At 39.4% G+C, this 14,738-nt stretch overlaps 1 protein-coding gene across 1 annotated transcript; it reads right to left on the bottom strand.

Annotated features, from left to right (window-relative positions):
- LOC129747914 (uncharacterized) lies at positions 1 to 14,274 on the bottom strand. The gene is made up of 3 exons (XM_055742333.1): positions 13,242 to 14,274; positions 11,464 to 11,969; positions 1 to 2,310 (listed from the first exon to the last, which is right to left on the bottom strand). The coding sequence occupies exons 1-3, from the start codon at positions 13,394 to 13,396 to the stop codon at positions 2,174 to 2,176; spliced, it is 798 nt and encodes a 265-aa protein (XP_055598308.1). The 5' UTR covers positions 13,397 to 14,274; the 3' UTR covers positions 1 to 2,173.
- Between the last annotated feature and the right edge of the window lie 464 nt (positions 14,275 to 14,738).

Raw genomic sequence — 14,738 nt, 5'->3', positions numbered from 1 at the left:
TTGTTGCTTAGGATTCCTTTATTATTTTCATTTTGGATACAAAATAGATTTCTTCTATTACATGCAGTTATAGATAGATAGATAGATAGATAGATATGTGCAAAATCGTTTTGCTTCACTTGCGGCAAATACAGCAAGTGGATATGACTAATTCATTTCGATTCATTTATTGTCCCTCGAATGTTGTCACAAACAAAATATCTGTGTGTCTTAAAACACACAAAACTAGTCAATCATATCCACGACATGATCGACTGCTTACAAACTAACTAGCAAAAAAGCGTTACAACCACGCACCGATTGCGGATTGTTTTGTTGCAATTTTTCTTAACAATTAGGGAGAACAAAAAAATGTTTAAAAAAAAACTTAAAACTGAGTGTAGATAGCACGGATAAAGTGGACTTGAAAATAGGTTTTTTTTTTCAAAGAATAAATAATAATTGCAAGACTTGGTTTATATATTAGAGAACGAAAAAATGCAATTCCTTTCTAGTTTGTCGTTAGTACGGGACCGTTGCTTAACACAGTTCAAGCAATCGAAATGGGGTGGGAAGGTGTGATTTTGGGCTAAAAGGTAGCGTAAAAAATTTCAACGAAAGTGAAAAAATAGAGGGAGAGTATCGATCATCCCGCTACAAACGAGATGCCGAAAATTACACAGCTTGGCTTTTTGCTTTGAAGGGCATGTTGTTGTTTTTATCTTAGAATTTATTGTTTTTTATTATTAAAGGTAGGTATATAAAATGGAGCGATCGATCGCTCCGTGACATTGACAACGGTTCAATTTTGGCACAGTACAACTTCTTAGTAGCCGCCCCGGGAGCAGTCGCCAATCGTTCAATCTATCAATTTTTATTTATTTATGTTTGTTAAATCGGATTGATTAGATGGTAAGAAACGTCTATCAAGTGCTAGTCCTTGTTAAAGGTTTTTTTTTTCTAAACGATTTCTCAAGTCATGGTTCTCTGCTGAGCGTTAGTTATAACTCGCTCTACGAAAGGAAATGCGCCTTATTGCACTCAAAGTAATGTGGGGTGTTTTATTGCAGCGTGCCCCTTCCATCCGGTGTACGGTACGTTTATTGCAACTTGGATTCTTCTTTTGAGATCTTTCCTTTACTGTTAGAGGAGAATGTATCGACTTGGAAAAACACTTGCTAGAGGTTTCATCAATTATTGTTGTATTTTAAGAGTTAAGCGAGACTTGATCGATGATGCGATAATCAAGATTAGCGAAGCGAAAGTATGGAATGTGGTGGATCTCTCAGAAACGTTGCTTCCGAGAAATGGAGAACATCAACCAATCGATTGCTCATAATCGCACCATCAAGCAGGTCTTCTATTTACAAAATAAGGTCGAACAAAAAAGTGGTTTCACTACTAGCAACCAACGGTAGATGGATAGGGATGACTTGTCTCAGATAAGCTAAATCTGCCAACAATCGTGGACAGCAAGCTCTTCTGAAAGGAGACATCTTATTATCATCTACATTGTTGAGATCCGCAAATAGTGTCCAACATAAATCTGTCCGTTCAGAGTTTGTTCATTTGAAAAGTATATTTACAATCATCAAAAAAAAATGACCACCGAACCACAGGCTATGGTTGGTCGAACGAAAGTTAAAGTCAATTCAAACTTTCTAATTTGGTCCTAAACTTCGAAACTCCCTTAGGGAAAAATTGAGAGCCTCACTACCTCAAGTGTCGTTTAAATACAATTCTACATCCTAGGGATTTTTATTTGTTTTAGATTTCCAGCTATACTTGGGTGGATTAATCGCTAATCTTAGTGACTAAAATTTTTAAAAAATATTCTTGAAATGGCCGTTTGTTCAAACACTCACCCAATTGGGTGGAATTTTTCGCTGCGTTTCTTGTAGTGAATTTGTTTTCTTAGTAATCTTTTTGTTGGTTTTTTCATGTTTCCAATTATGTTAAGAGATTTGTCTCGAATGGTTAATAGATAGTTCTATATCTACATATGGGACTTAAAATAAAATATATATGCATTCTTTCTCCTTCCGCAAACTAAACGTTGGTTAATTGGATTTATGTAAAAATTAAGAACGATGGTGAAGTAAAATCGAAGCGGATTGATGATATCGGGGGTGATCTTATCGGATGAGATCGCTCCTTCCTGCGGGGTTCGCTCTGCCGGTTGCCGATTCAGAGCTTAAATCGCGTTGCTCGGGGTGTTGCTGCCGCTGCTAGCTGGAGCCGATAGATTCAACATATGGCGCGCCTTCTTGGCCAGGGCAACCTTCGAGGCGGAGGAATTCGGGGCCAGACGTTTGCGTTCCTTTAGGTAATCTGAAAAAGAATGGAAGATAGCAAAAATTAGTATATTTTTCAAGAGTAAGTTTGACATTATTAACAGCTATGAACTTGAAAATAGCATGACAAAAACGTATACGGATTGGATAGAAAATAATCTTCTACAGATGTTCCGAAACCAATCCGCTAATCAACTTCTTGAAGACCGTAGCGTTATATATGGTCAATATTTTTCCTTTGTGGTCATTATCTGCAACGGCGAAACCACAAAATGCATTCAGTGGATGGATTCCACAAATCGCTCATCAAAAAAGCTAGCTGAATAACTACTCTATGCGGTTATTATTGTTTTTGATTCGATGCACACTCGGAAGAAACGGAATCGAAATGATAAATGCTACCGCATTTTTTTTCATTTAGAAAAGCTGACAGAGGCCATAAACAGCGCACCAAAAGCATTTCGCTACGCTTTGTTTACAAAAATGCGATTATTTTCGGTCGATGTGGTCTGGTCAGTCCGTTTCGCATATCGTCTTTCAACTCTGACTAATGGAAACGGATCTCTATCCCTTAGGAGGACAAGAACAAAAAAAACCATCGAAAGTGTGACTCATTAGAAAAGGTTTCCTTCTTTCGGTGCTTTCTCCCGGGGCATGGCGTCGTAGGTTGTTTTTTTCTGTGTTTGGTTTGTTAGATCTTATCTTGACCCTGTTTGACTGAAGAGTTTTTTTTTGTTTTTCCTTTGAAAAGGTAAGGATCAAGAAAAGAGGATCAAACAGGGCAGGGAGAATTTATGGCAAACTGACCCGTCGGCTTGAGTTGTTGTGTCTTTTTTTCTAAAAGATCATTTGAAGGAATTCTTTCTTTTTTGCAGAGCCGTATGCTTTTTGAGTCATTGTGTTTGACTTGGTGGTGTGAAGTTATGGGTCAGCTAATTTCGGCTTAATGATAATTAACTGCGGACGGCAATCTTCTTTTTCATGGAATCATTTTAAAGTTGAACTTCAATACCAGATAGGAATTCGGGGATCATCATTTTTTCATATTTTGAAAAAGAAATCTATTCAGACCCTAAAACCTAAGACCTACGGTTTGACGAGCTTCAATTGAGTTATTGCTAAAGCAGTGTCGTTTTGTCGCATGACGAAAACAACAACAACAGATGTACAGTCAGAGATAAATTTGTCCTCAAGTAGCAGCCCGCAGAGGAGGATGCTCTGTTCTCTGAATGTGACATATGTTCCGGAGAAAATAAGCCTCTATAGCTATTTATGGAGTTTTGGCACCTTTTGTCGGGCTTTCTCGCTTTGCGCTGACTTTCGTCCGCCTCCCGATGCTTGTTGATGATGAAAATGATCGGAACAGTGCGGCTGCTTCTGTATTTTGGAAAGCACAAGCCAAACTCTGCCGTGATGATCTTGCTAACAGATAGCATGCGCCATTTGCAGGCTGGCTGCTCCATTTTTCTCTGAATAAACAGATGGTTGCATTTCCCGAAAACAGTATGCACCCTTTTTTCGGAACTGGAACCTTATGGACGGTCGGGTGTCCGCGTTACGCTTCAATCCGCGTTGGCTCATCCATTATGCATGAGATTTACCCGATATGTTGTAACCAAATGACCATAAGGGTCTACTCTGGCACTGGCACGGGGACCCCGAAAGAACAGCTGACGCCGGTCCTCGCGACAAACCGAGGCCAATAAAACTGCATTCCTGCTGACAACAAACGAATTTACAATGCCGCGTGCCCTTCTCTCTTGTTTTAGGCTGGTAGGATCACTGATCATATCATAATGGCAAGAGCATACCACAAAATGAGGTGCTATTTTTAGGATATCCAGGTCGAGTTTTGTCCGGGCGCCCAGCAACAGTCATAAATTAGATAATGGGAAGTCCCCAATCGTATACGTTCAACCTACCACTAGCTAGCGGATGGATCACGATCATTTGTAGGCCATCTGCGCCAGTTTTTCGTGACTGTTGCGTACATGCGTTCGATGTTGTTTTCGAAACTTCTACACTATCGTAGAAAAAAAAATCGCGCGCGCAGTAGTAAAATTTGCCATTCAAGGTTAACCACTTTGATGGGAGCCCGTAGTTTTTTACAATGAGAAGTGTGATTTTCGGCGATCAACAAGTGTCGGCTAGGATTTGGCGCGAATTTTTTCTATTCGTGTTTTAAATGCCATGAGCATTTTTAGTTAATGGGAATAGTTGTTTTTGTCGGTCTATCCGATTGAGCACGCGGCTCCGTTTAGTTTGTTTTCGTTGATGTTTTTGACGGTTTTTACTCAAGACCCACATAACAGCTCAAGGTTGTTTTTTACCTGCCTGCCTGCGCTGGAAAGGATTATGGTTGGTGTTGTTTTCGAATTCCTTTTTCAAGCCGGTTGTTTGTTTTGCTCCACCGAATGGAATTTTAAAATCTCCGGTAACTTTTGGCGCGAAACCAGTCATCCGTTCGTTCGGTTGCAGGAGCTTAAGCTGATCCAATCCACATACAATCAACAAACAAAATCACGTGCCACCTGAAGCTGTTAGATGTTTGCCTACGGCTACCAGACTCAAATATTGATTTTATCAATCTAAACTGAACTCCTGCTGCTTGATCAAACATGATTCCACCAACATTAGGGGAGAAAATTCGGAAGCAGATGTCATAATGATTGTGTGCTTTCTCCACCAGCTGTAGCAGTTCTGTCCGGTCCTGCGAGTTGGTATCTTCCTTGATACAACAGTGGGTAGCAGTTTTAAAGAAATGGGGAGAAGACAGTCAGTGGTTGACTGTGCACTTGTACGCTTCCCCACGATCAATCCTGTCAAAACAGGAAAGCCACCTGGCGCTACCTGGCCCAGCTTGCTGGCAGGCTCTTGAGCTGGTTTGTTTCTTTGCTTTTCTCCATTCGTCAAGTCAATTTTTTCATCCGCTTTTGAAAGTTCGATGCTTTGCTTTCGTTACGAGCAGCATGTTTTTTTTCTCCTTGGAGCTTCAATATTCGAACAATTGTTTGGTTGGCTCCTGCCTGATGCATCTCTCAAGCTGGTGACCTCATTCAAGTCGATTTTTTTTCTGTCAGTCTGTTGTCCGTATGAGTCATTATAACTTTGGTAGTTACAGCTGATTGGATGCGACCAACATGATGTTAACTTACTCGACCTTTTCGAAAATTGGTCGGTTCGAATTTCCATTAAAAAAATTTTTTTAAGATCAACTCAAACTAAGCCCTTCTTGTGTTAAAAACACTGTTGAATTCAACGATTTATCGAAAGTATTCAATTTCTCTTCTTGCTACATCAGCGATTGTAGTACTTTCGGGTTCACTGAACTAATCGATGATGTCAATCTTCCATATTTTGTCTGGATCTTCCAGACTTTTTGGACTTTTCTCAGACATTTTTTAAAGGTTTCTTTCAGACTTTTGTCATTTCTTCCAGACATTTCCAGACTTTTGAGTTTGGACATAATTTTTTTGACAAAACATTCGAAACTCAAAAATTTTGTTGCAAAATGGCAGGAAATTAGTAATAGAAAAGTGAGGAATGCCACGAAAAAGGTTGTAACATAGGAAGTTAAGCATAGAACGTAGTATTGCCGACACCACCACAATAGTCTCAGGCATTGATATTGTACAGAATATTGCAATCTGGCGACAAAAAAAAGGTCGCCATCATAAACTTCGCCATCCAGACTTTTCCAGACATTTTTTTCAAAATCTTCCAGACATTTCTCAAAAAATTGTTGGCACCTTTGGCACTAATAGCTGGCACACGCACATTTGTTGACAGCAAGTTACAAGTAAGAGTATTTTTCTCAATCTAACCCATCATACCACTTCCAGTCGAGATGCAAACTGTTTTGAGAAAAATCTGGAGATTTAAAAAAAATGGCTGGAGAAGTCTGAATTGCGAAGTTTCGATGTAATGACCTTTTTTTTTGGTCGCCAGAGCACAATACATTCTAAAGATGCTCATTACTTGATAATATTATCACACATTTTAAAGTCTGCTTCATTTAATATTGGAACAAATTCTTTTGCTCATTGTGGCGCTCCTAGTGGACGGATTTGGAAACTTTTTTCACCCACGTGTCGGGAAATTCATTACCTTTCACCATGTATTTATGTCATAACCCCAAACGATAGCATTTTGTAAACAACCGCCATGGAAGCCGAACGGAGAGATCAAATTGTGCACAGTTTTCTTGAAAATCCATTGTTGTCGGCATCGAAGCTAGCTAAACAGCTTAAAATGCCCAGAAATACCGTATGGCGTGTTATCGAGCAGTACAAGGAAACATTGACGACGGCTCGGAAGCCGCATTCGAAGCGTCGGAGTGGAACTGTCGACCGGAAACTGCGTGGGAAAGTCATCAAGGCCGTCAAGAGGAATCCCAATCTTTCAGACCGCGATTTGGCCAATAAGTTCCAGGCCGCTCACAGTACGGTGCGACGAATTCGTCTCCGGGAAGGAATAAGGTCATTCCGAGCCAGCAAACAGCCAAATCGGACGCTGAAGCAGAACAATGTGGCCAGAATCCGTGCTCGAAAGCTGTACGACCAAGTGCTGACCAAGTTCGACGGATGTATTCTAATGGACGATGAGACCTACGTGAAGGCGGACTTTGGGCAAATCCCAGGTCAAAAATTTTATTTGGCGACGGCTCGGGGGGATGTACCTGCAAAATTTAAGTTCGTGTTTGCGGATAAATTCGCCCGCAAGTACATGATTTGGCAGGGGATATGCAGTTGTGGACAGAAAACCAAAGTCTTTCTCACTGACAAGACAATGACATCAGAAGTCTACAAAAAAGAGTGCCTACAGAAACGGATTCTGCCGTTTATTCGTACCCACGACCGTCCAGTAATGTTTTGGCCGGACCTCGCAAGCTGCCATTACAGCAAAACGGTTATGGAATGGTACGCAACGAACGGGGTCAGCGTAATACCGAAGGACCTCAACCCCCCAAACTGCCCTCAGTTCCGGCCGATAGAGAAATACTGGGCAATCACGAAGCGGAGGCTTAAGGCAAAGAGAAAACTTGTTAGGAACATGACTCAAATGAAGAACTGGTGGAATCAAATCGCCAAAACGGTGGACGAAAAGGGTGTGCGCCGCCTAATGTGCCGTATTACGGGAAAAGTACGAGAATTTCTTCGAAACAGCAATGAATTTTTTTTTTTATGAAAGAGTAAAGAAAATGCACACATTTGTATGAAATGCAAATTATGAATTCGTTAATAAATGACTAAACTACACGCAATTGTTTGTGTTCCAATATTAAATGAAGTAGACTTTATACTCTATCAATGCCTGAGACCATCGCACAGTGGTCCAAAAGGGCTAAAAGTGGATTTTTTTTATAACCCCTCTGTCTTTTATCTTATCTCTAAAGTGTCTTCAGAACATTTGCTTCTTCAAACATGCTTCATAACTTGAAAGCATCAAAAGTTAGTCAAAGTCCACTATACAAAAATTGAAAATTCTAACTTTTTTATTTCAATAGATAGAGCTTTACTTTATACGAATTTTAGTGAATTTTTAAAACTAATAAACCACATTGAAGCTTGAACTAAATGCAACAAATTGGTGTTGTTATCATTTGTCTCCACGCGCTTATATTTGAACACAACAAGCATTTATTTGATGTGTTTTACGTGTTTCCATACAAAAATGCTGAATGCCTGGAAATCAATTTTTCCATTTTTTGTATGGAAACACGTAAAACTCACCAAATATATGGTTGTTGTGTTCAAATATAAGCGCGTGGAGACAAATGATAACAACACCAATTTGTTGCACTTAGTTCAAGCTTTAATGTGGTTTATTAGTTTTAAAAATTCACTTGCACATTTTAGCAATAAACGCTCGTGAAGTTGAGTAAAAATAAAACTTAAATTTGCAATAAGTTGACTAGGAAACGTCGAAGAATGTTGAAATCTTTTGCAAAACGTGTGATTTGAATGTCTCAACATATGTTTAGAACATCTTATTCATGTAAAGCCTCGTCTAACTATAGTTAAGTTTAAAAAACTAACTTTTGAATAACTTACAAAATAAAACCTTTATAACTCTGCTCTGAAAAGAAATAGAGTTTTGATGTATTCAACACAGTTTCATATTTTCACGTGTTCTACAACTTTGTAGTATAAAGTAAAGCTCTATCTATATAAATAAAAACTAACTTTTGATGCTTTCAAGTTATGAAACATGTTTGAAGAAGCAAGTGTTCTGAAGACACTTAAGAGATAAGATAAAAGACAGAGGCGCTACGAAAAAAGTTCCACTGTTAGCCCTTTTGGACCACAGTGCATTGTGGTAGTACGGCAGTACTAACTTCTATACTTAATTTTCTGTTTTTCATCCATCTTCGTAGCATTCCACCATTTTCAAGTACTTATTCGAAGAATTTCCTGCCATTTTACCACGAAAGTTTAGAATCTTTACTGTTTTGTAAAAAAATCATATCCAAACTCAAAAGTCTGGAAATGTCTGAAAGAAATACCTAAAAAATTGTCAGACGAAAGTCCAAAAAGTCTGAAAAATCCAGACAAAATCTGGACGGTTGACATCACGAGCCCATAACCTGTTGAATTCAATGATTCAGCAATAGTTTTCAGTGGTGGTGTAGACTGAGTAAAGTTATCGTATATTCACTCTATCAATAAGGTCCTTACATGTTGCTTTAGCAAATTTTAGTGTCACCAGTAATTGTCACTAAGCTAATTTATAAATTGTGAGTTTCAACAAAACCTAACACCTAACAAATAGGTTATTGTATTGTCGCCCTTCAAATGGAATAATGTTGAACATTTTATAAGTTATTCGAGTAAAACCAGTGAGGAGGAACGTATGACCAAGCCCCTAGAATTAAGAATTGAATAGAATGGTTACTGAGAAATATCATTTTTCCATATATAATTTTAAAGAATGCTTATAACTGGATAAATGTTCATCAGTTAAAGCCCCCAAAGTATAGCTGCGATCACTGTTGTACAGAACAGATTAAGATGAACGCATTTTTTTCTCTACATTCTCGCATTAAATCAATTAAATATTGCGAACAAAAATTTAAAAAAAAATTTTTTTGTCATTTTCGAAGGTTTTGATTCTAAGCCTTTCTAAAACACTATTTCATTCAGCGAAAGTGAATGAATCACCTAATTCAATTTTTTGTGAAAATATGGGTTTATTTTACAAGAACATTGAAGCCATTTCAAACATAATATTGATGAATGTAGTTCGATGATTTGAACTACCTTTTTTTATTAGTTGTTAACCCAGGTGGTAAATCCAATTTACGGATTGCATTCCAAGGCGCGGCGAGCCACCGCGTCCCCCCAGTTTGCTACTCTGGGTCGATGGGTGCAATTGGATGACTCATGATACAATGCTAAGGAACACTGTACCCCCTACGCCATAAAGTCCACCTGGGGCCACTGACCTTTGTTCCCACCTCGAACTGTTTGACACACTTTACTTCAATAGTGGGAGGTCAATTCGCGCTAGTGCGCTCCAAGGCAATACTCGTTTCCGAATCCTCTACATCTTAGGTAGTTAGACAATAAAAAGGTACAGAGGTTGAAAAAGTATGTCCATGACCGCTTATAAAATGCTATGTTCTGTAAAAAAAAGACAATACCACAGCTCAATAACCCAAGTTTATGGCCCCAGTCATCAGATATACCAGAAAAGTAATTCTCCGGATTGTTAAAAGTTCTTTTGAAAAAAAAAAAATGAAAATACTTTCTACCGGGGCCTACTTATGACTCACCGATTACCTCTAAAAAATTAGGAAAGTTTACGAAAGATCGTTGAATTATTAATTCAAAATTTAGTTGAAAATGCCGAGGATACTGATGACTGGTTGAATTTCGGCCGATAGATTGGCACCTTTACAACAAATAGCTTTTGGAATTATAAAATAACAATGTGATTCTTTTCTGAATCCTCGGGATAAAATAACCATTAGTCAATTGTTTATTTCGTAAAAAATATTTGCAGCAAACCGTAAACAAAACGAAGAAATTTAAATCAACCATATAGCCATCTGTCTCAATTAACGCAGCAGTAGGGCCACAAAGGGCACCACACTACAAGGTCGCCGATAGGTTGCGAAATAGAAGCAGCTATAGAAGACCTCCCGACAACAAAAAAAACCGGGCGCCCGACTAACTAACCGAGACTAACCGAGTTTTGCGATTTCATTAGATTTCTCAAACGTCAGTCAATAAACCAATAAAACTCCGGGTCCGGAACACGCGCTTCCATTCATTCCGGAGCAAAGGGCCTTTATTGCACCGTCCGATTGAAAACAACGCAAGAACCCAACCCAACAACAAAAGCCACAAAACCATTAATTAATATCAGTACATTTTTCTCCATTCGGTAGCTCGTGCGCGCAAATTCTCCCAATTGTTCCCCGATTTTCTATTAGTAGGAACCCTCGCTCGATAGCGAAACAACAAAAAGGTATCTTTCTTCCTTAGAAACTGAACCTTCGCTTTGCTCCGCGCAGCGAGACCTTTCATTCATCAATAAAAATCCGTGCGTGAACCCCACCGTAGGAAAGGAAGAACAAAAGGTGGCCTCCGATTCGTTGGTACTGAGTTCCAGTGAAAGCGAAAAGGTATTAATTTCAACGGTTTCCCGTCGATTCTAATACGTGGATGGATGTGATGTATGGAATTGAAATGAATAGGAGAAGAAAAAACACAAAGTATTCCAGAGGGTGGAATATGGAAATTTGTGAGGTGAAGCAGTAAGTTCTCCTGCCTGACTGAAGTGGGGAAATGACAGCAGCGAACAGATGATCGCCGAGCGAACGTGCTGCTGCTACTGTCTCTGGCTGGCGGAACAAAAAACCGTTGAAAAACTCGTGCAGCCGGAACCGAAACCAGCAAACGACTTAGTTTGTTCTAGTTCTTACTCCCCCACTTTTTCCTTTCCGTTTCATGTTCGTATCTTTGAAAATGCAGTACCCATATAGATCAGATAGTGCGAGACGTCCGTTTTTACGTCTTCAAGCTTTAATTTATCGAGCTCATTTTTCTTCGTTGGCCTTCAACAAAACCCTTGAGCTTGAGCAGTTATTGGGCCGTAGCAAGCCGACGCACAAAAACCGATATTTCACGCATCAGGGAGGAGTTAGGGGCTTAGGAGGCATTTTCTGGTTAATTATGAAACTCACCTGTAATTCGTTGCTGGCGTTTCGCTCGAGTGGCCGAGGCAGGGAACGAAGACGACGAGGTTGCACTGCTGCAGCTCGGGAGGTTCGACTTGTCGACTGGGAGGGCTGCGGTTAGCGAAACCGGCATCACCGGGTAGGTTTGAATCGAGCTCGATGAACTACTGCAAGCATCCAGCTCGGGTTCCGATTCGGACGAGCCAAAGGAACAAACCGAGGGCGATCGCAGCCGATCGGCGGCACCACTGTCGAAGGAAAGTCTATTTTCCCGTTCCGCTCGCTGATCCATCAGATCTTCGGAAGCTGTCGATTGATAGGAGCTGCCAACGGCGTGGGCTGCCCTAGTTAGGGTTACCATGCCGTCGATGTAGTTGGCCGGAGCCGAGGTAGGAGGAACGCGTTCCCACTGGTACTGCTCATGGTTCTGCAGCGGTTGGCCGGCCCGGAAATCGAAGCCCCACTTCTTGCTGAGAACCTCATTCTGAGCTGCAAATTCGCGTTCAATGAATCTGTTGGAAAGTTGAAAAATGGAATCAGGGATCAGTTTTGTTCCGTTAAGTTGTGAGTGTTAAGAATACAATACATATAACTTTTGTTTGTTTCCTTGAGTTTATTAGAATAACTTGAGAAATATCAGAGAACAAATTTGAGGTTCTAGACTTCAAATTTCAGAGCTCAAATGGCAAACTCAGAATATTAGGCTTTAGACGTGGAATTTTTTGCATTAGACAGCAGACTTAAGACTCGCCTTCAGACTAGAACTTTTGAGTTCGATTGCAAACTTGAGCGTTTTAATTTCAGACTTCAGTTTATACTTTTAAATTTGATACGATTATATGATCATTCTGAATGCTGAAATTTGAAATCGGTCGTACAAATTTACATATTTTAGAATCGTGAAACCTAATCTAATATCAAGAAAAAAAATCAATGATCAGAAATTAAAGTTAAAAAACAAAAATGGAAATTCAGAAATCAAGAATCATAGATTTTGAAGAAAAATTGGAAATTCAAAATCAGGGATTTGAAAAGAATCAAAAATCATCAATCAGAAGATAGAAATTAGAGATTCAATAATAGTAATCTGAAATCAAAACTGAGAATTGAAATCGTATTTCAGATACCACAAAATAAGAGATTTATATTTAAAAATGAAGCATCAAACTACAGAAATAATATCTAAATTCCGAGATTTGTAAGTTCTAAATACTGAATATGGTTTTCGAAACTGATAATTTTTTACTATCATAAATCGAAACCGAGAATCAAAATTGTGTGTGAGATTTTGAGATTTCTAAATTCGGATACTGATTCCAATATTGTCAAATCCCAAGTTCTTCGAATTCAAATTTAAGAATTTATGTTTGGGATTTCACAATTCAGGATTCCATTAAACAGAAATTAGGGTTCTGAAAATATGATTTCTAATATTATCAATTTTGAATAGATAATTCAAACTACTGGTTCTGATTCTGGAAATAAACAATTACAATTAAGCGAATTCAAAAGTCTGAGTTCGTCAAACATATTAAAGAATCAATTATTTATAGTTCAAAAACGAAAAATCCAACAAAGATAATTTCACTATAATCAAAGGCAGTTTGCAGGCAATAATTATGGATTAAAAATTTAAAAACCAGATCAAATAATTATCTAACACTTATGTGAAAACCCGTGGAAAATTTCAACCTATTAGTTTGTTTTATTTGGGATTTTAAGGTCCTCGGGTTTATTCATCCCATATCTATTAGCTACTATTATTATTATCAACGCAAACTTACTTCTTCGAGTCCTCCTTGTCCACCGGGCCGAAAAGGTCGCGCTTGACCCGAGCGGCCGAGATGCCCTTGCTCGTCGGTGGCCTCCGGACGATGGCCGGCGACCGGAGCTTCGATATCTCCGAAAGTATCATCGGATTACAGACACGGGCACTCATCGTTGCTAGCACTAGTTAAGCTGTGTTGTTGTTCACTGCCGAGAAACTTCTTCCACCAGTCACGGACAAAATGGAATGAGAAGAAGGTGTGGTACAGTTCTGTGCCCCTTTTGAAAGGCGAAAGTCAAATTGGATTTTCTAGTTCGACGTTGTTAGTCTTGTTTTTTTTTCTGTCCCTTGCTTCGTACAAACTTTGTTATTTGTTTCCTTTGCTGGGACCAAGAACAAAAATAAAAACTGATATGGATGCACACACCAGTAAACTGTAGCCAGTTTCCACTCCCGTTTTTATTTTCACATACGAGTTGTTTTTCTCCGATTCTCCTCGTCTGCTTTTTTATTTAGCTGACGAATACAAGAAACCCCACTGTGTATTTATATTTATGATTTGAGGTTAGGTTTATATGGGAACTTGGGTTTGGAAAATTGCAGTTTTTCTCTCGAAATCGATAGTTTTCACCGGAAAATTTTATCACAGATAACAGTATTCTTTACCTTAAACAGAATACGATGCTTGTCAAAAGCTTTTTCAATAGTTTCCGTGGTGTTTTTTCGATTTGAAAAGCCAACTCCACCCGAGCGTGTGTGACGTCACTGAGATTTCAGTTTGTTTTTACGCAATCAAAATTAACTTTCCACGGGCATTGCTCAGCAACAACTTTCCGCACAGCACCTTCACCGGATTTTTCCGAATAGTTTAGAACCATCAAATTAATGCCACTAGCGCACAGTTTCCCCAAATTTGGAACTTTCGAAAAACTGCCAAGAGAAACAGCAAGGTAAGATCACTTCTCTCTCTCAGCTTGGTATCACTTTTTCTCCACTCACGACCGAGTGGGCAAACACATTCGATTCAATCAACGCTCGAAACGAGACTAACCGAAAGGCCCTTTTTCCAACAAGGCAAAGCGAAGCGAACGAATCAACTTCCTTGTCCGTCCGTCGCCCGAAAATTCACAAACACCAACAAACAGAGCATAAAAACTGACAAAATCGGACAGGCAGCATAAATTCAACGGTTTTCAAGGGGTGGCACGATGTCAAAATTATGCTGCAGCGCTTGGAGTTGGGTGGAAAATCGAAGTACCCTCCGATCGAATGTACGGTTGTAGTTGTAGGGGAAGTTCGTCGTCGTCTCATGTTTTTCATCCTTATCCAAGTCGTGTTTGATTGAAGGTGCAGCAAAGCAGCAAGCAAGCGAGCAAACGACGATCAAAATATAGGCAGGGGGGGGCAACTCAGGACGCAACGTAAAACGACGGCGTCGCGCAAGAGGAAAAGCAAAGGATTTAAATCACTCTGTTTTCATTGATGGGGGGAGAGAAGAAGGGTGGAAAAGTCG

The sequence above is a fragment of the Uranotaenia lowii genome, chromosome 2 (genome assembly GCF_029784155.1).
Source record: "Uranotaenia lowii strain MFRU-FL chromosome 2, ASM2978415v1, whole genome shotgun sequence".
Lineage (NCBI taxonomy): Eukaryota > Metazoa > Arthropoda > Insecta > Diptera > Culicidae > Uranotaenia > Uranotaenia lowii.
Note: the sequence above shows the minus strand (reverse complement) of the source record. Positions and strands in the feature narration are given on the sequence as shown.